Source organism: Phaethon aethereus (assembly GCF_964289735.1).
Source record: "Phaethon aethereus genome assembly, chromosome: 17".
Lineage (NCBI taxonomy): Eukaryota > Metazoa > Chordata > Aves > Phaethontiformes > Phaethontidae > Phaethon > Phaethon aethereus.
The window spans coordinates 8692857-8712016 of NC_138593.1; the positions used below are offsets into that span (position 1 = coordinate 8692857).

The window sequence follows — 19160 nt, forward strand, 5'->3', positions numbered from 1 at the left end:
ACTCTATGTCATATTCCAAATCTACATTCTAATTTTCATTGCAGAAGTTACACTTCTTTAAAAACTAAATCTGTAATTAAAAAAGTAAAACCAAAAACTTCTTAAAAAACCTAAATTGCTGCAGTTATTTCCAATTTCTATGGGTTGTGTTGTGGTTTTTCTTTTTTGAAGTCTTTGCTTTTATGATGCATATTAAGACTTAATTGATCAAGTCAGATGTATTCTGACTCCGAACAAATGAGAAATTTTTATTGCTAGGAGAAGGGAGTGGAAGGTCTTTAAACATCTCATTGGCAAAATATTTTCAGACTGTCAAATATTATTAGCTGTGTTTTGGCTCCAAGCTTTGAAAACAGCCTTTCAAATTACAGTTTTTATTTTAATCAAATAAATAGGGCCATATTTTCTCCTTTCAACTGATTTGTAAACTAGCATAGGCTCCTTTCAATTGAAGTAAAACCCAATAATTTTGGATATCCAGCCTGTTGCTCTTAACACTACCAGGTACACTTGTTCTTTTCAAGTAATAAAAAAATCTGCATACTGTGATCTTGAATAACTAAGCCTGGCAGGAGGCAAAAAACAAAACAGAACAAAAGAAACAGCATTACTGGCCTAATCCTATGGCATTAGGAACATTGCTCATCACTTTCATGTATTTGTCACCAAAGTGTCTTATCAGTGCATATTATTATGTGCTGAAATGCAACAAAAGTTTTCACAAAAATAGTTTTAGGCATGTTCATACAAGAAGATGTACATATATTTCTTTTATATATACATATATATGAATGAGTATATATATATAATATCAGCTTCAACCTGTACATAGATATTCTGTATTTCATCCTTAAAACACATCCATTTCAAACATGGATGGCTTTCCTGGAAAAAGTGCTTAACTGAGTTTATCCTGTGTGAACATGCCTGTCTTCTGTGCATTTGCCCAAGCAGAGATCTTTATGATCAATCCTTTAAACGTACATATCTCAGAGGTATTAAAAAAAAAAAAAAGAAAAAAGAAAAAGGAAGTAGGAAAAAGTAATATTGCCCTGATGATGCAAAAAGAACAATGCATAACTGAAGCAGCTTGGATTTTAAAAGTTATCTTGCATTCTGCAGCAAACAATTTTAAAATAATTGTTGGAAATCTAGTTCCTCCATTTGTGTTATTGCTCCCCACTTGTAAATTTTCTTATTACACATCAACGGTACACAGAGGTTCACTACCAGGTTGAGCTGATTCCACTATTGTCATCTTGGGTTTCTTTCGTGTTTCCTCCTAAAAGAATATGAAAAAACCCCACCACACAGTCATAAAGAGAATATAATAATAAAACACCGTTTTAAAAGTTTGAGTATTTTAGCCAAATTTGTGCGTCAATCTTTGCGAAAGGCTAACTTCTAATGTTAGAAATAAATTTACCCAAGTAGGTAAAATTAGGTTATAAGCCTGTTGAAAAGAGAGGTTGAAAATCCCTCTAAAAGTAGCCCCCCCAATCAATTTTGCAAAAATACTAATAATTGCTAAGTCTGAGCTATTGCATTCTTCTTGTTTATAAATACCAAAGAGCATATACTCACTCTTTCTTGTGCCAATTTTTTCATTTCTTCCTGTAACTTGTTCAGGATGTGTAGATTTGGCTTGTTCTTTTTGGCATACTGCTGAAGTTCTATCACACTTTTATCAGAGGTTTCCTATTCAACAGAACCACAAGCAAGAACAGATGAGCTTTTTTCGATTAAGAAAGAAAACATGGAACAGAAGTTTAATCTGTTATAGTTGTACTTCCTTAAATAATAACATGTACTTACACAAGTTAGTTAAGTATTACATAGGTTATAGAATTTCAGTCTGGGACATGTGAGGTTAACAGAATTATTATTGTCAGTGAAAGCACTCATTTTATGTTCTGGCAATAGCAAGGTATAAGAATCAATTCAGAAGAATTGAGAATGCTCAAACACACACTGCCTTTCAACACCATCATGCCAAAATAGATACCATTAAAGTTTTGCTGTAACTAAATTAAAAAACCCAGAAAAGTACAAAAGCAAAAACACACAAGGTAGGTTACAATCAAACAAAACCATGTTCACCTGTTTAACCATCTTGCTACTCTCTCTACCATACATACGCAAAAGAGACCCCCAATTTTTCACATGTGGATGCAGTAGCTGCAGGATTTTCTGAGAAGCTAATTGCTTCCCCACTCTTTTATTTTTGCCTGTAAAAATAATGATGAAAACATGTCAATACTGCCACATTATGTAATTAGATGAACACCAATATTTACTCATGTTATTCAAAATTGAGAAACCAGAGAAGAGTAGAATAAGCATATAACAAGCTAGACAGCTGAACAAGCACCCACAAAATGAACAACTAATGAGAACAGGAAGAAAAGAAGTTATTATCAGAGGTCACACTAAGTACTGTACTTACACCAGCCTCGCACCGTGTGCTTGCCACAAGTCATGACATATTCACTCTTCTGATTTTTACCGGGAATCACTTCAAATTTAATGGATGTATCACCCATTCCATGGTTTCTTAAGCACAAACAAAATCAGTATCATATACTAAGTAAAATTACAAACAACTGAGGTGGTTGCAGTTATCTTTGACAGTCATCACAACGGAATTAGAATTTATTATTAATGTATCCAAGACATTAATAAAAAGTTCTTTTTTATATATATTTTTATCTATCTTTTTATATATATTCTTTTAAATGTATTTATATGTCCCACAACTAAATTCTAACCCCAGAAGAGGCATAAAAAGAAAATATAAATCAAAAGGAAGATACAGCATTAACCAGTTCAGTCCACACCATGTCTCCTGTAGCTGCAGTGAGTGCAGCAAGCCCACAAACGGCCAAGTTACTGACACTGTGGGTAGCAGCAACCAAGCCCCAAACACACAACAGAATTTGCTCCTTATTCCGCAGCCTTACCTTTTAAGGCACTCATGGAGAATCTGATATGGAGACAAGAGTCCAGCTTTACTGGTGAGTTCATATACCCGTGAGTCCTCAATACTGATATGGTTAAAATACTACAAAGGAATTGAAAAGGATTATTGAGCTTTTGCACAAAGGCGACCTTAATACTGTTCTTAACCGTCATTTCTCCTTTGCAACATTAAACAAATTCTTTTACCCTGTGCTTAATACTTCAAAAAGTATTTTTAAATCCATAATGGAGGCATATACTGACATCATTAAGATCCAATCATATACTTGCAGACAGAAATCCAAATAATTCTTTTAACTCCAATTTTACATTACACAAGATGGACATAAAAATTACAATCTTACAAATTGTTTATCGTCCTTTCTCCCTCAGGACAAGGTTATTTGTTTTAACTAATTATGAAATTCTACTTCACAAAATGCTGTGGTTTAATAAAAGAAAACATAACCGTTATTGGAACATTTTGTATTTTTTTTTTTAAAACGATTGAAAAAATTCTCTGCATTTTCTTAATGACCATTTCATCAGTGTAGGGCATATAAAATACAGTTTTAACCTAAAGCAAATGTACAAACAACTCATTCTGTATACTACACTTCTTAAAATGAAAACATTCCTTTCAGGCTGATCACCAATTTTTCCTTTACTCCTTACTGATGGTCTGTTACATGCTGAATTGGAAGTAAACACATCTCTGATAAACTAGCTATTTAGTATTTCCAATACCTGAAAATATAGTACATGCTCTCCACTTAAAAAAACTTTTATTTTTCTCAAATGTGACTGCTTAAAGTCTGAAATTCTAGCTGTCTGATCTGGCAATAAGTATCTTTCACAGCCAAGTGAAAATATCTCAGAAGCCTGGGCACTTCTAGTTCTTACTTGGTCTTCTAAAGCAATCACACTAAAACAGACAGCATCTAGCTCTGAACTTTTCAAGGCATCAACCAGAGCCAGGAAGCCAGGATAGCACAGGCAGTCTAGAGTCTTGGAACATTTCAGGTCTTCAGTACGTGACCTGATATTTCAACAAGGGACTAGTTCTCTGCATCACAGTAAATTTTCTGATCAGTTCCAATATGAAAAAAGAAAAGTATTCTCATTGCCATAGATCTTCCTATAAATGAAGAATTTCACAATTCCATCTCACTGAGAAAATGTTATGAGTTTCCATTAATATTTCTGACCTTGAAGGTATAATGTTTTTAAAAACAGATTCCAATAATGACAGCCAGCAAGCAAGACTTCAGTACCTCAAGTTCTTCACTGTCTTTGGGCTTCTCCTCAGAGGTCTGTTTAACAAAGTCAGGAATAAGGATTTCCAGTGTAGCTCGAGCTGCAGAAAATAATTGAACATCTTGATTATGTTTATTTTAAAGAATGATTGTAAAGAAAAACAGCAGAATGAAGCACTCTTTAAGCAAGCCCCGTATCTCCCCTAGAAATATCCACTCATATTAAAGAAAAACTTTACAGATAAGACGGGCATCTTCTTTTTTGTGAAGTACATTCACTTGCTCTTTTTAAGGGGAAAAAAAAATTAAAATTCTACTTGCTCAAGTTGATAATGAAAGTCTCACTACTAATTAAACTAAGAAGAAACTGCTTTTTGCAAATGCCTATGTGAAAGGGGGGGGGGGGGGGAAGACAATCAAGTCTTATTTTAAAAGTGAATAGAGCCCTTAGGACCCAAAATCAGAGAGTTGTTACCACCCCTTAGTTGTTACAGCTGAATCCTAGTACTGTATCACTAAGACGGTCAGAACCCTAGTATTGTACAAAATGTACACCCAATATTTGCCTAAACTTTCAGAGCAAAATAGCTTTTTTTCATGCACAAACCATTATGGGCTAGCTTTTGGTGATTTAGCTACACTGACATATTTCACAGGTGCAGAAAGTACCACAGGCACATTATACATCTTTACATTTTGAGGTGTTTTTTCTTGATCCTTGTGCTAAAGACATTTAAATCAGAAGATCAGTAAGAAATTCTAATGTGTCAGACACATTCTCATTTAGATCTTAATTATTTATGTATTTATTACAGACTTACACAATTAGAACTAATTAATGAAGACAAGTACTTGGAAATCAATAATCACATAGTTCAGTGCGATTGTTTTATCGCCAGGAAGAGAACCAAAACAACCAAAATCTCGTGGGTGTTTTTTTTTTTTTAAAGAAGGGCAAAGACTTCATTTTGCTAAATGCATACAGCAGGTGTTTATATAGCCAGTAACAGTAGATAAATATAAAACCCCGAACACATTCTTATTGGTCTGATCACTAGAGACGGATACTCTTACTCAGTATACACCAGTAAAATATGTGTGAGTTAACATCTGAAGTTTCTTCACGGTTTTCTATCCCAGTACACTGTTGAACTTAGGGTTGTCAGAAAAGTCTCTGCAACAGTATTTACCACTTTTACCAAAAAGACATGAGTGTACCTTATTTGACTATTAACAAAATGATTCCTACTTACTACTGCAAATATGTCATCTTCAAAGCAGAAATGAAAACAGATAAACAATTCAGCAGTTGGTATTAAGAAAGAAAAAATGTTACCAGCTTTATTCTTGGCAAGTTTTTTGCTGCTGGCAGTTCCTGCCCCATAAGTTACTCCATCAATAATCACTGAGGCTCCAAAAGGTTCACTTGGGTTCTCTAGAGATGGAGGAGTAATGGAAAAGACAGTTTTTCAGAACTCCCAATGTAAAATACTCATAATGAAAATGAAATACCACCCCTAGCAAGATTCATTCTCTTCTTCATTTCAACTTCAAGAAGGCTAGGAACTGTTTACTCTTCAGAAAAACTGAAGAATTGCTTACTCCAGTACATGAAAAACTAGCAAGAGTTTTCCATCAACAGAGACTTAACCACTACGTACTTCATTCTTCCAAATGCAGAACTTTTACCTTTTAGAGAGAGACCATTTGTAATCTGTCAGAATTCAAGTTAATTCCAAAGTTTTTGCATCACTAACACAGTGTAAATACAAGAGCTACATATTCTAATATTGAAAATTCAGTTACATTATGTAATGCATATATAGGAATAACGTAATTTTGAATAATTATAGATTTCACACTAAACTAAGATGCCTAACTTGTAATTCCTTGGATGCTGACTGCAGGACTTAAACCTTTCAAGCCTGCTGCTGGAAAAGGTGTAATTTCTTCCTCCTCCATAAGGTACCCCCAAAAAACCCTGTCAGAAGCAAAAATGCAAGGAATATATGCTATACCACTTCGTAAAGTAAATCTCAAATGCAGCTAGATAAAGCAATCTGGCTGGAATTTACAGGAAAAAAAATACAACATTAATTTGATTCAAGTTATATTTGCCATACACGTAACATTTTTAGATTCTTGATTAAGCGTCAAATGCATTCCCCTACAATATTTATCTAAACTAAAATTCTCCCCGAGTTTTTGCTTTATTGAGTGTTAGCATCACTTACAGAGTCTCACTACAGCTTAAGTCAGGAACTACCAAACTACCTCTCACACCGCTGACACAGAACAAAATTAAAAGCTGTTTAAAAACACAAACAGATATCCATCCAAAATAAATCCCACGCTAATCATGGAACAGTCTCAGTAACTTTAAGTTCATTTTAATCCAGTAGAATGACACTTCTATTTCCATTATTCTAATACTATGAGCAAAATTAGTCAACGTTTATACCAAATCAATTCCTACCAACTGCATATGAACTTTTTCCAACCTGCACCCAACTAGTAATTTCTCCACTAATATTAATTATAAATTTATCAATGACCTTAGAGAATAGCCACACAAGTCAAATAGTCTACATAGCCATTTCTGGTTTCCACTTAAATTTTTAGTATCAATTTATACATATGCAATTCTCTTAGGATGACCAGATTTAAATACGAACCTCCATGGCGTAACAACAATCACAACATAGAAAAACTTCAGCAGTTAAAGGATTTTAAAACTCTATGTATCTAAAAAACCTAATGTGCTTTTTGTTGCTTGGAAGAAAACCAGAACAGAACAAACCCACAAAAATATCTCAAATTATTGCAGCTTTAGAGAGGGTACTTATGTGTCTGCTGGAATGTCTGTCAAATTCTTAACAGCTCCATAATTGAAGGCCTACGTATTTCTCTTCAGAAAATATTTGCGTTTAGTATTTAAATTTTTTTTTGTTTTGTTTTCAGGATTCTGATGATACACTAAAACAATGCATGCCTTGCAACTGGATTTGTACGTCCATGACAAGAAAATTAAGCAAATATTAATTGTGCAGTGAGTAAAACTGTAATTGCCCATATTTCACTGATGCGTCCTTTTAGATGCAAATGAGTTCCTCGCATCCATTTTCACTTAGGCATAGTTTTCCAAGTGAAAGGCCATACTGTTATTTTAAGTGTAAGACCACTCTTATCCTCAAAAGCCATGTTTAAGATACAGAAAATGCTTCCTAGCTAGAATTTGACTCACAATAGACTGTCAAGACAGCCCCTAGGAAAAATGTCCATCATTTGATTATTGACTTATTTTAGATAGCCAAGCATGAGAAAAGTCCTTCAAAACAGCATGTGGTCCACTAAAAAACTTAACAGACTTACCACATTCAAAGAAATTGTAAACAGGGCGAACCTTTAGGACTCGTTGCATATATTCATGCAGTATGCAAACTTCGGATTTCCCATTGGGATTAATGACAAATTCTAAAAAAAAAAAAGAAGGAGGGAAGGAAGGGAAGACAGTAAGTAGTTCCAGTCTTCAAAAGACAATTTCTACTACAATAAATAAATAAATTATAAGCTACAAGGTATAAGTGCCCACTCAATTTAAATGCGATGCTTTTGAATCAGACATCGGTAATTATGACCTCAAAGTCCATTTTCTCTGAGTATTGAGAACTAAGTCTGAGAAATTTCTGTCAACAACTAGAAGCGCACTAATTATGAGCTAACTCAAATATTCTATGTTCAACGTTTGCAGTCCCATGGCCTCTGGACCTCTACAGTCCCATGGCCTCTGGACCTCTGCACACAGCATTTTTGGCAGCTAACACCAATTAGGAGTCCTCTAATTGGCTCCTAAACACATGATGTCATGATGTATCTCCCTTCTAACAATAGGTACATAGACTTCAAAATCCACAAACCAGAATCATTCCATTCCCCACACCCCCCCTCCCCAAAATCCTGTTTAGCAAGCCACAGATCAGGTCACTGTCCCCTTGGCCCTGAACATGTTCTTTTTATTTGAAAGTCCTGTTTGTTTGGTTGGGTTTTTTTCTGCAACAGTATTGTTAGTCAAGAACACAAACCCTGCCTCAGCAGGCACTATGTCAGTATATGGGAAAAGTTAAGATTTAGATGGATAAAGTGCAAGTAGTCCTTAATTTAGATGGTTTCAATGTGGCTCAAAACCTAGAATTTAAGATGAAGTGTATTAACTAAAAATTCAGCTGCACCTCCCTGTAACAGGGAATGGTCAATATGCAGCTCATAAGTTTTAATACTGCTGAAGAAACCCAGAAACATGACAATGTACAAAACAAGAACAAAACCCAAACCACAGGTCTATGAACATTTTAAATACGAGACTGCAGTTAAACATACTACTATGGCTACACAGGCAATACAGATAAGAGCTAATTCGCCCAGCTTCTCATCAGATGTGATACTCACTCCTCACACCACAGGACACAACTGTACACACAGTTCTTTCTTAACTGTTTCTGTCAAATTGCTTTAAAATTTGTATTTTTAATTATACATTTTAATATGGATCAATCCAGTATTTGTAACCAGTCCCTAATTTGGGACCAGTTAGAACTGCTATAGAACTGAGAAGGCAGTAGCATTGAGTGACTAAGCAGGAGGGTTTTCAGTAACAACCAACAGTAACAGCTAACTGAAGGCACCAACCAGTTACCAGAACTGCAACCTTAAATAAAAAAAAAAATCTTTTCAGTTAGGAATTGTTCTTTTTGATAGGAAGTATATTTTGACAGTATTTTTCCTTTACTATGTAATATGATGGCTCCAAGAACAGAGAATTCTAGAACAAGAAGAAAGTGGACTTATTACAAGATTTTTTTCTTTTTTTCAGTGAAGTTTAGAACCGTGATTAGTCTTTGATACAGAATATTTGAACTCCAGGTAGATAAACTAACCTTTCTTTGTAGGTGCATCTTGCACAGACAAGGTAATGAGTTTCTGATTGGCAGGCAGAATAGGCCGCTCAGATTCTGCCTGCTTCCGCTTCATTTCACGATTGAATTGCCGTCTCTCAGCCCAGGTTCTGAATTTTTTTACAGTAACTTGTTCAAAGTCAAAACGCTTTTCAAGATAGCGTCTAAAATCTTCCAGATCTAAGAAAAACAAGCAAGTTACTCTCTCTACTTCACCAGTACGCAAGCATTAAGTTCACGATTTCCACTGTTTTAAACATGTTATTAATTACTTCTCTTAGACTAGGAGCAAAAGTAGTGGCTTTAGTTTACCTACTCAAGGTTAAGATGCTATTTTATACTAACGGTACTAATTACAAGTTTTCCTGTTACTGGGTCAAGTACAAAACATTTGTGCAAATGGGAAAACAAAACAAAGAGTATTTTATTCTGTCACTTGAAGATTTTACTAAGCCCTGACCACTATAACACCCAACACAATTTATAACAGAACACTAGTAATTGTTCTACTTAATCACCTATTCACCTTCTCATTACCTGAAGCAAGGTATACAGCAGGCAACAGTAGTTAGCTTCAGTTTCCTGAAGCCAAAACTGACTATTGCTGCCTATTTATTAAACAGTGCACCATGAAACACTATATAATGATGCTCCATGAACTCCATGAATATTTGCTGGCCTCTAAACAGAGCTTGACACATTCATTTTCACAGACAGAGGACTAAAAGACTGTCCCCTTGAAGTACAGCTGCTTCTCCTTTATAGGATATTTCTGCAGATATAGTCAGCAAAAATAAAGAGTAGCATCCCAAGATGTAAACAAACAAAAGCAAGATGCTGGCATTGTTTCCTTCCACAAGGAATTCCAAATGCAAGTCACGCTTTTACTTGATCACTCAGTATTTTTTCAGTAATACAGAACAGATCCTATTTAAAGAGAGAGATAGACAGGTGAACTTCATGTAGAAAATAAGTGCTTACTCATTTTAGTTTTGCTGGTAAATATTGATGATTTTTTTATTTTTTATTTTAGAAATATTTTGGCATGTTTTTTGGACTGAACAGGACACATCTAACAATAAGGACAAGTTTTATGTTTGAACACTACAAAGGCAGGTGGTAGCCTACAATCCCTTATCAGTCTTCTGAGCAGCAGTAATTTACATGGATAATACTCTCAGGTATGTAGTTGTGCAAGTGGCACATAAGCTTTCTCTCTAGAGCTCCTCTAAGTTTGGCAGTGATTTTGAAATGACTTCTTCAGGCAGCTTTTTGTATAAAAGCTATCAGACTTGATAAAGTAGTGAAGCATCATACGCCTTCGCATGAGTGTAATTGTATTTGCATAACTTATTCTGCTAGACTTGTGCAAATAAGCAAATCTAGTTTAACTGCACCATTTATCGTAAGAGATCATACTGAAAATAGATATAATTCAGCTAATAGAGAGAGTCCATAGAAAAGCCTATTTAAAGAAGTCACACAAACACACTTGGCAACAGCAACTCATATGTACACATTGACTTAATTGATTCTTGAACTGAAATAAAGCCTACAGGACTGAACTTCAAAAATTTTCATGGTTTTGTGTGTAAGACCTTTATATGTGGACTCTCAAGCCTTCAGAAAAAGTCTCCACTGTTTATTTTTCTTCCTGTTAAAATCAAAATTGATTTCTAATACTGGATCTATTTCTCCAGATATCTGCATAAGAAAAACTGCACAGAAGGACAGGTGACCACCTGTTCTCAGGCAAGACACTATTCAGTTGCCAAGCCTGGAATAAAGCATATGTATCCCAAATGCCACTATGCCAATTCCAGCCAAGAAAAGATTCCACTTTCCATACATACCTACAGATTCATCTTTACATACTTCAACTTTGGCCTTAACTTGTCCTAAGGCTCCTTGTGCTGCATCTCCCCCTGAGGAGTCTTTGTCATCCAAAGGCCCAGAATCAGCAGCAGTAGAATCCGGTTCTTCTGTTTGGCAGTCCAGTTCTGAAGATTTATCTAGGTGCTTGACAGGTGATACTTCCCCATTTGGGGTTATGTCATTGTTTTGTTCCCTTTCCTCATTTTCCTTCATTTTTTTGTAATGCAAGCAGGGAATGCTACTAAGGGGAGGATCATGTTTCTGCAAATATAAAATCATACAGAAGGTTTCAGTACCTCAAGGTCACCAAAAGCAAAACTCAAAAGATGTAATCAAGATGGAAGTTACTTTTATTTAGTCTAGGCTCAAGCCTCTCTTTGGTCAGCAATCTTATTCTACTCAAGATCTGAGTATATCCACTCCTATGGTATCTTGGCACTGTGTAACACTGGTAATAACCTTCAACGTGTGTTTTCTGTTTTAGATCCAAATTATATTCTGCTCAATTACATGCAAATAGTACATGCTTTCATAAAATCCACTGAGGTCTCTTGGGGTTTAAGCCCATAACATTAAATCCAGTTTCTGTAGATTCCTTGGGTTCGTGAACGTTCATGCTTACTTCTGAAAATGTGTACCATAAGTTGCAGCTCAGGCTAGTTTATAGCTACAAATAAATGATCTAAATATATTTCATGGTGGAATAAACCCAACATTTTGCAGCCATATACTAGGACAACAAAGGCACCAAACAAGACCATCTCATTCACTTTAACTGCCAAAACTCATTGCAAAAATGGAAAAACACCACAGTAAGAAAAATCATATAATATTTTCAGAAACAGAGAAGCTTATTTTTCAAGTACCTTAATTCTAACACTGGAAAGAAGCCTCCCAAGTAGAACAATATTCAACTGTTTGCAGGAACATATCTAATCTTGAAATCTCAGTAAGTATTTAAGTAATTGACAGCTCTCACCCTTATGCTTCCTGTTCCCAAGAAATAAGGTCTAGACCAGGTAACAACTCTAGATTCTCTGTGCAGATATACAGGAATGCCTGAGTTATGGAATGTCATGATCCATCCATCTGGCAACGGTTCTGTAGGAGGGCGGCCACGACCTTTAAAGCAAAGAATCACTTTAAACTTGGACAGACTGCTTAGAACAGAAAAAGAATCAAGGTTTTTATTTTTATTGCTTTTTCTGTCTCAAAAGATAAAATGACATTGAAACAAGACTAAAGTAGTATTACAGAGATATTTTGTTTTGCTTTAATAAAAAGACATATGCTTCTAATCCACACTAAATCCTGCAAAATTACAGATTCCATTATGTTTTCAACTAAAAAGCAACAGTATCACCAATTTTTATACAGACCGATTTGTTCATTTCACCAGCGAATTTCCTCTTCTCTTTAGTCTTCTTTAGGTGCTTATACCCTCACAAGCACCACTACATTTCATGGAAAAGTCATACTTGCTTTTGAAACAACTGACTTTTCTATTAGGATTTTTTGCACTTGACACTCGGGGATAAATTTGCATTGAGACACCACGAGACCCACAGACCCAAACGGCCAGTACCGAGTTACGCTGTAAGCTAAGGCTTTTGTATTATACTTTTCAGCATAAGCACAATACAAACCAGGATCAAGTCTACAAACCTTTTATACTTAAATATCTTAGCCATCAAGAATATTACTTCTTCCAGAAAGCAAAACTGAAACTAGAGTACAATAAACCAATATGAGGAATCACATAGCAGATGTGCTTACAACACACACTCAAGTTAGTAATACACGGCCTCACTCCTTTCTATTCCAGAAATCAGAGAAAGCTCTCACTCCTCTCTACATCAGAAATCAGAGACCAGACTCATCTTAGCTAGGAGCTTCTTGGCAAGCCTGTGTTAGTATAAAATTTTGGAGGGGAAAACCTGGTTTCTTATTTCAGAATACAGTGAAGCTGTAAAATACTCCTCAGGAGCAGGTTCAAATTTGAATTCTAATTCAGACTATTTTCAGTTACGTTCTTCTGGATTGGTTCACGTTCTCAGCTCTTCTTCATTAGTAGTTTGTAACATTTACATGATGAAACTTGATAAATGTAAGCCACTGACCTTCCTAATGATTTTTGGTACCTAGTATTGCATGCATAAAGACTTCACATAGAGCAATCTCAACAACAGAAGTTATACAACTAAAATATGAAGAAGTTCACAATGAGTACAGTCTTCAGCAGTTTCACAGTACTGGAGACAAAAGAACAGATCATCCTTGTTCACCCCCCCACCACTGAAGTAACATTCTTCCATAATTTTACGGAAATCCACACACTAAATACATTCTCATCACATACAACAGATGAAGATCAAAAGTACTCCCAAAAACCAACTTCATTGTTCAAGAATGTGAAAAAAATCGTATCTTATAGTAAGAAGCTTTCAAACAATCCAATTCTGTAACACATTAACTATTTCACAAGAACTGTTATCCCAAACTTTGCTTGCTGATACACTTTTGTTCTACAGACATAAGCCACACACAAAAAACTATAGATATTTAATGAACATCAACTTACTTTTAAGTACAGTTTTAATTTTGGTCATCATTGGCTGTACACTTGTTTCTCCATCAGACTGGTGATCACTTTCAGCACCATATTTCTCATTTTCTAGTCTCCTTGTTTTGGGTGCTCGAAGACCCTCTTCCAGCAGAGCATCCACATCATTATCAAAGTCATCCTGAAAGAGACTTCATCAGACACCATCCTTCTGGGTCTACTAAACACCCTTTCCCCTTGCAAAGAAAAGGTATAAATTTTCTCTATGTACTTCCACACAGAGACAAACTAGAAATTTCCAGTGATCCCAGTAAAAAAGACTGAAAAATAAGAAAATAAGTTTTGGTAAGTGAGAACTGGTATTTTTCATGATGAAGTGAGCTGCAATTGTGTCAGAAGCCTTTTAAATGTTATTTTTAAACAAGACTATAGAAGCTGCCACACAACTCAGAAGTTTGACCAATATAATTTACAAAAGTTTTCAGCCCAAGTTCTGTCTCTGAAAATTCTGCATTTTTGACTCAAGTACTGCACATTTGTAGAAGAGACTGTTTCAGTGAACTTCTTTACGTATTTTTTTCTAGCCACTTGGAAACCTCTTACCCACCAAAAACCTGTGGATTTACTTACCTCATATGAGTAATTCAAGGTTTCTTCATCCACTTTATCACTTTGCACGATTGCTTTAGATGTGAACCCTCCTCCTTCTTCATCTATTTCCATCAAATTGTCGGTAAAATCTTCTAGCTCATCCAGAACTGCATATTCCACTCTCTTTTCCTGATCAACATCATTTTCATCATCCTTCTTGTCATCATTTTCACCCCCTATTCCTACAGCTTTACCATTACTACCACCGAAAGGACAAACATGCAAATCCCCATTGACATTATTAATACCAAAATCTGTATCTGCCTTATAATCCTGCTCAACTCCAGTGTATAGAACTTTCCTATCTTTGCTTTTGCAGCTTTCTGTAAAGCTAACACTAATCTTTACATCTTTAAGTAGCTTAAGATCTGGGGTGAACTTTCGAACTGAAGGTGCATGACGAGCAGTTCTTGGGCTTTGGTCACTATTGTTAGGGTCTATTATAAGATGACTTTTGTAGCAGGCAGATCCCTTTGTGAGAAGCTGTGTTCTGCAGATACTGTGCGTGTCCCCAGCAGGGGTATCTGACTGTCCATCACCACCAGAGCCAACGTCCATTACCTCTGCGTCACTGGACGTTTGCAGGGGAGGTGGTGGAGGCTGTTCATTAGGCGGCAGAGGTGGGGGACAAGTATGATTCTCCACATTCATTTCTCTTGCAGGTTCTTTAGGGAGTGGTGGTACATTTTCATATTTCTCCATTTTTAAAACTATTGTTTTTTAAAAAACAATGCTTAAATAAGTGTTTATATGTATACTCCTAACATGCATAAGTCCATCAAGATTGGTTTATCATGTTCTAGTCAATATGCAACACTGATGATTCAGTTAAGCTGACTACATTGTTCTTTTCATTAATGTAGACAGCTTTCAGAATCACTGTCTCAATTATTGGAAATCACAATGCATTCAGCTTAAATAGCTGAAGACTAAGACTGCATCTTCATTGGACAAGCAGGTCTCCCTTTCTTCTTTCAACCTACAAGAAGAAAAAAAGATATTTGTCACAGAAAAAAAATCAGAAATAGCACCCCAGGCAAAAAGAAAAATGTCACTCCTTCCATTATAAATTGCAAGTAGAAGTAAGAGTGACGTTTTTACAGTGAAAAAAGCAGGGTATCTTGATACCATTTTGAATGAGGCTGAAACTAGGGGTTTTTTACTGCTTGATCTGTAAACCAGCACACGAATTTGCCAACACGTAGCTGCCTGGATGATTCGTTGACTACCTCTGCTTGGTTATCAGGCAGGGCATTAAGCATAGCATTTGTAGGAACCAGACTAAAAGCTGTGTATTTGTGGGGGATTCTCCCGTTATTTAAAATAACCTGGTATTTGAGCCATACTTACCCACACAGCAGAAAGGATAATTAGCTTACAGTTAAAGACAATCTGCAAAACCAACAAGAGTTTAACAACTACGGTCTTACAAGACACAGAGCTTTTTGAAAGTTTAAGTTATTATATGTTTTTGAAATATCACTAGAAGTTTTAACAGGAAATCTCATAATTTACTAAAAACTCACACAAAATGACTCTCTAGATAACCAGATATTAGACATTTGATCTTATATTCCATATTATTGTTGGGCTATATATTTGTTATGTCTGAGGAATTCAGATCTAGACACACAGCATTAAAGCTCAAATTAATTCTGGAAGGCATTTAGAAGCTAATGTTTTAAGTAATTTAACCTGTCAAAAAAGATTCAATTGCTCTAGGAAATTTTATGGGTTGGAGTGTGTGAGGTGGTGGTTTTTTTTGTTGTTTTTTTTTTGTTGTTGTTTGGTTGGTTTTTTGTTTTGTTTTAGGGTTTTTTTTGTGTGTGTGTGGTTTTTTTTTTGTTTTGTTTGTTTGGTTTTTTTACACATTAAGTGGGTTCTTTCTACCATGTCTATAATGGCTTCTTCAATTATACTTTTGTCATCTGTGCAGGACTATAAGCACCTGGGAAAAGGAAGCATAATTTCTTACCTGCTATTTTGGTTTCTCCAAGTCCCTCCGTACCACCCCAAACTGGACTTAAATCTTCCTACCAGCTAGAAATAAAGCAGTGTTACTGTGCCCAAGACAGCCAGCTGGCTGAGTCTTCTCTGTTGAAAGTATTTCTAGGTAGTAGAGAAAGCCTACCCAAGTATTCTAGAAAAGATGAGCTCTGAGTCCTTGGCATTGCTGTGTAACATTTGAAGGCAAAAGGGCAGGACATCTGCATTGTCATGAGGGACTTAGAGAAGCCAAATATCATTCTGTAATGTAGCTCCATGCCAGCCCAGACAGAAAAAAACAGCAGCAACATCCAAACACCAACTGGGGCAAGGCAGGAAGCTGGGAATTGGGAGTTATAATGGGATCAGTTAAAATTCAACAGCATGCAGAAGCTACCTACCTGGAAGCTGGAAGAAAGCAAAATATACAAAGGAGCAAACTCTTACTTTAGTTATTTGGCAATAAAGAAAGTTTTGCTGGGGCAGCAGAATAGTTCATATTTTCTGGTTTGTTTTTGTTTTGTTTTTTTGTTTTTTGTTTTTTGTTTTTTTTTAAATACAGTCAAAACTAACACATTCAAGCTTGACATACATTGTAGAAGTACTAAGGAAAAATACTCCATTTTGATAAAAGCTCTAAAATAATCCCATCTTCTCTGATGCAATCATGTTACTTTCCAGAATGGAAACCAGCTCATTCACCAGTAAGACAAGAACTTCTATATAATTAAATCTGTTCTATCCTATCAGATGATCATACAATCACCCAAGCAGTGATCAATTCCTCCGTCTTGTCAACAGGTTCTGAAACACCTAATACAGAACACCTGTAGAAACACATTTGTCTAATAACCTTCCTCATCTTCAGATTAAAAAAAGAAAAAAAATAATGAATGACAAATTATTAAGTTCTTTACAATAAATCATTAGTATCTTCATTGTTAATTCTGAACAAAAGAATCAAAAGTCACAGTGCAAGTTCAGTAACCTCTAAAAACTAAATAATCTAATTTTTTCACCTTAGAGTCTTTAGAACACTTTAAAAGAACAAACAGAAGTAATTTATACAGAAATGAAACACTGAAATTAGTATTCTAGAATTTGAAAGAGGGCTACCTTCCCATATGATCAAGGAGCTACCTGGTCCAACTAGAAAAATTACTTTTGACAATTCATAACATGATCATCAATGCAGGTTCCACAGCCCTGATACACGTCCTGCTCCTACGCTAAAGAATGTTTTAACACCACCAATGTCAAAACACAAGAAATTAATCTCTACCTGCCTAGCTTTGGCAATTCGCCGATACTACACCTCCGCTCTTTGTGGAAAAGATGTCTTTGTTATTATATTTGAGCACTATTAACAATGAAATTCTTCTTGGCCTTGAAATAATGAATAGCATACCAAATGACTGCCAGGGATTGTCTACAGCACACATACTGTGGCCAGAAAAAGTACTAGACCAAGACGAGTTTAAACTAGATTTTGCTTTTCTAGACATAGATCTGCCACATCCCTAGGGTAAGATAACAGACTCTGGCAGCTCTACAGTTGGAGTGTGCTGCAATACCTTCCTGAAAGCTACAAAAAGCCATGGCGAAGTACAGTAACACAGGTCCAACTCCCTTCTACTTTCTTGCCAACTGATGTTACAATATACCCTTTCTATCAGGGGCTGGGGAAAAAAACACAAACCACAACAAAACCAATAAGGATCTTCTCTTAGCTATCGGGTATTTTAAAAGACAGACAGAAAGGATGAAACCTAAAAAGATGACTCAGATGAGCCTGTAGGTTAAAAATAGCCAAACGGACCTTAGATCAAGGGAACCCAACAACCATGTATAAAATCAGACTTTGCATAATATAGTAATATATAACTAATATTAGAATATAACTAATATTTGAATACAATATAAGTTAGTCTGCCTATTGTCATCCTTAATTAACTTGCCCTGAAAGGACGGATTTTATTCTCCAGAGCTCCATCAAGTTCCATCGACAGCCTCCATAAGGACTCCTTAAAAAGATGTGGAACACCACTGATGGCTGCAACAGGCAGTATAAAACACTGAAGGAACTCTGGGTGAACTGCTGGAAATATGAATGCACAGGTCATGTTCTGCAGACCACCAAAGTATGGAAATTTCACATTTTTAATCACTTGATCTTATTTTGAAAGTTTCACATCACAAAGTAAACTCAAAGAAACAGATACATGGTGAACATTTAAATGTAACGTAGCAAACTGCAGAGGGCAGAGGTCCCAACAAAAGCAGTATCTTGGCTTGGTTGTCTTACAGATGTTCTTTGAAGGCAGAAAGAAAAAAAACCCCAACCACTTCTTTGTTTAGTAAGTACCACAACCTATTCCTGCAATCAGAACAGATGGAGGGGAGCACGAAGGGGGCGGGGGAGCAGGAAGGGTACACAGAGAAAAGGGTATCTCTTTTCAAGAAAGGAGAAAAACAGAATCTTAAAATACATAACCAGCACTGCCCAAACTCAAAAGAGGAACTCACTGCACTGTATAGTATGTCATCAGTCTTACAAGTGAGTTCAATAAAGAACGTACTTTCTTCATGAACACCTGTAGCTGTAATCAGAAACAAGGAACAGCACACCACAGATTCTCACTTAAAAAATTACTTTTAAAAAGCAACTGGATTCCTTGTCAGAAACCGGTCCATTCAGTGGACCCCAAAAGGAAGAGTGGCTCAGAGCAAACTCTCCTTATTTGCTATCCAAATACAAAGTCTTCCTCATCCTCTGGCTCCAAATGGTAACTCTGCGGAGCAGAATTTATGAGGCGTTGATTATGCTTAAAGATCCATTCAGCTTTAGCACTTATCAAAGTAATTACTTGCTCACAATCATTTACCTTATTTTTATTATGCCTATACCTATAGTATCTT

The 19160-nt window shown here is 35.8% G+C and overlaps 1 protein-coding gene across 1 annotated transcript; it reads right to left on the reverse strand.

Moving 5' to 3' along the window:
* Nucleotides 1-425: 425 nt before the first annotated feature.
* Nucleotides 426-15077, reverse strand: DGCR8 (DGCR8 microprocessor complex subunit). The gene is made up of 13 exons (XM_082007820.1): nt 14235-15077; nt 13623-13785; nt 12021-12163; nt 11020-11302; nt 9149-9346; nt 7587-7688; nt 5551-5649; nt 4233-4315; nt 2961-3061; nt 2447-2553; nt 2101-2228; nt 1585-1698; nt 426-1282 (listed from the first exon to the last, which is right to left on the reverse strand). Exons 1-13 carry the CDS (start codon nt 14955-14957, stop codon nt 1199-1201), a joined length of 2328 nt encoding a protein of 775 aa, XP_081863946.1. The 5' UTR covers nt 14958-15077; the 3' UTR covers nt 426-1198.
* Between the last annotated feature and the right edge of the window lie 4083 nt (nt 15078-19160).

Excerpts from the sequence above, each read along its gene's own strand:
- DGCR8 (XM_082007820.1), bottom strand. The coding sequence starts at position 14,957 with ATGGAGAAATATGAAAATGTACCACCACTCCCTAAAGAACCTGCAAGA. Across the intron at positions 9,347-11,019 it reads ATGTAAAGATGAATCTGTAG|ATCTGGAAGATTTTAGACGC; the intron begins GTATGTATGGAA and ends TGTTTTTCTTAG. Across the intron at positions 5,650-7,586 it reads TTACAATTTCTTTGAATGTG|AGAACCCAAGTGAACCTTTT; the intron begins GTAAGTCTGTTA and ends CTCCATCTCTAG.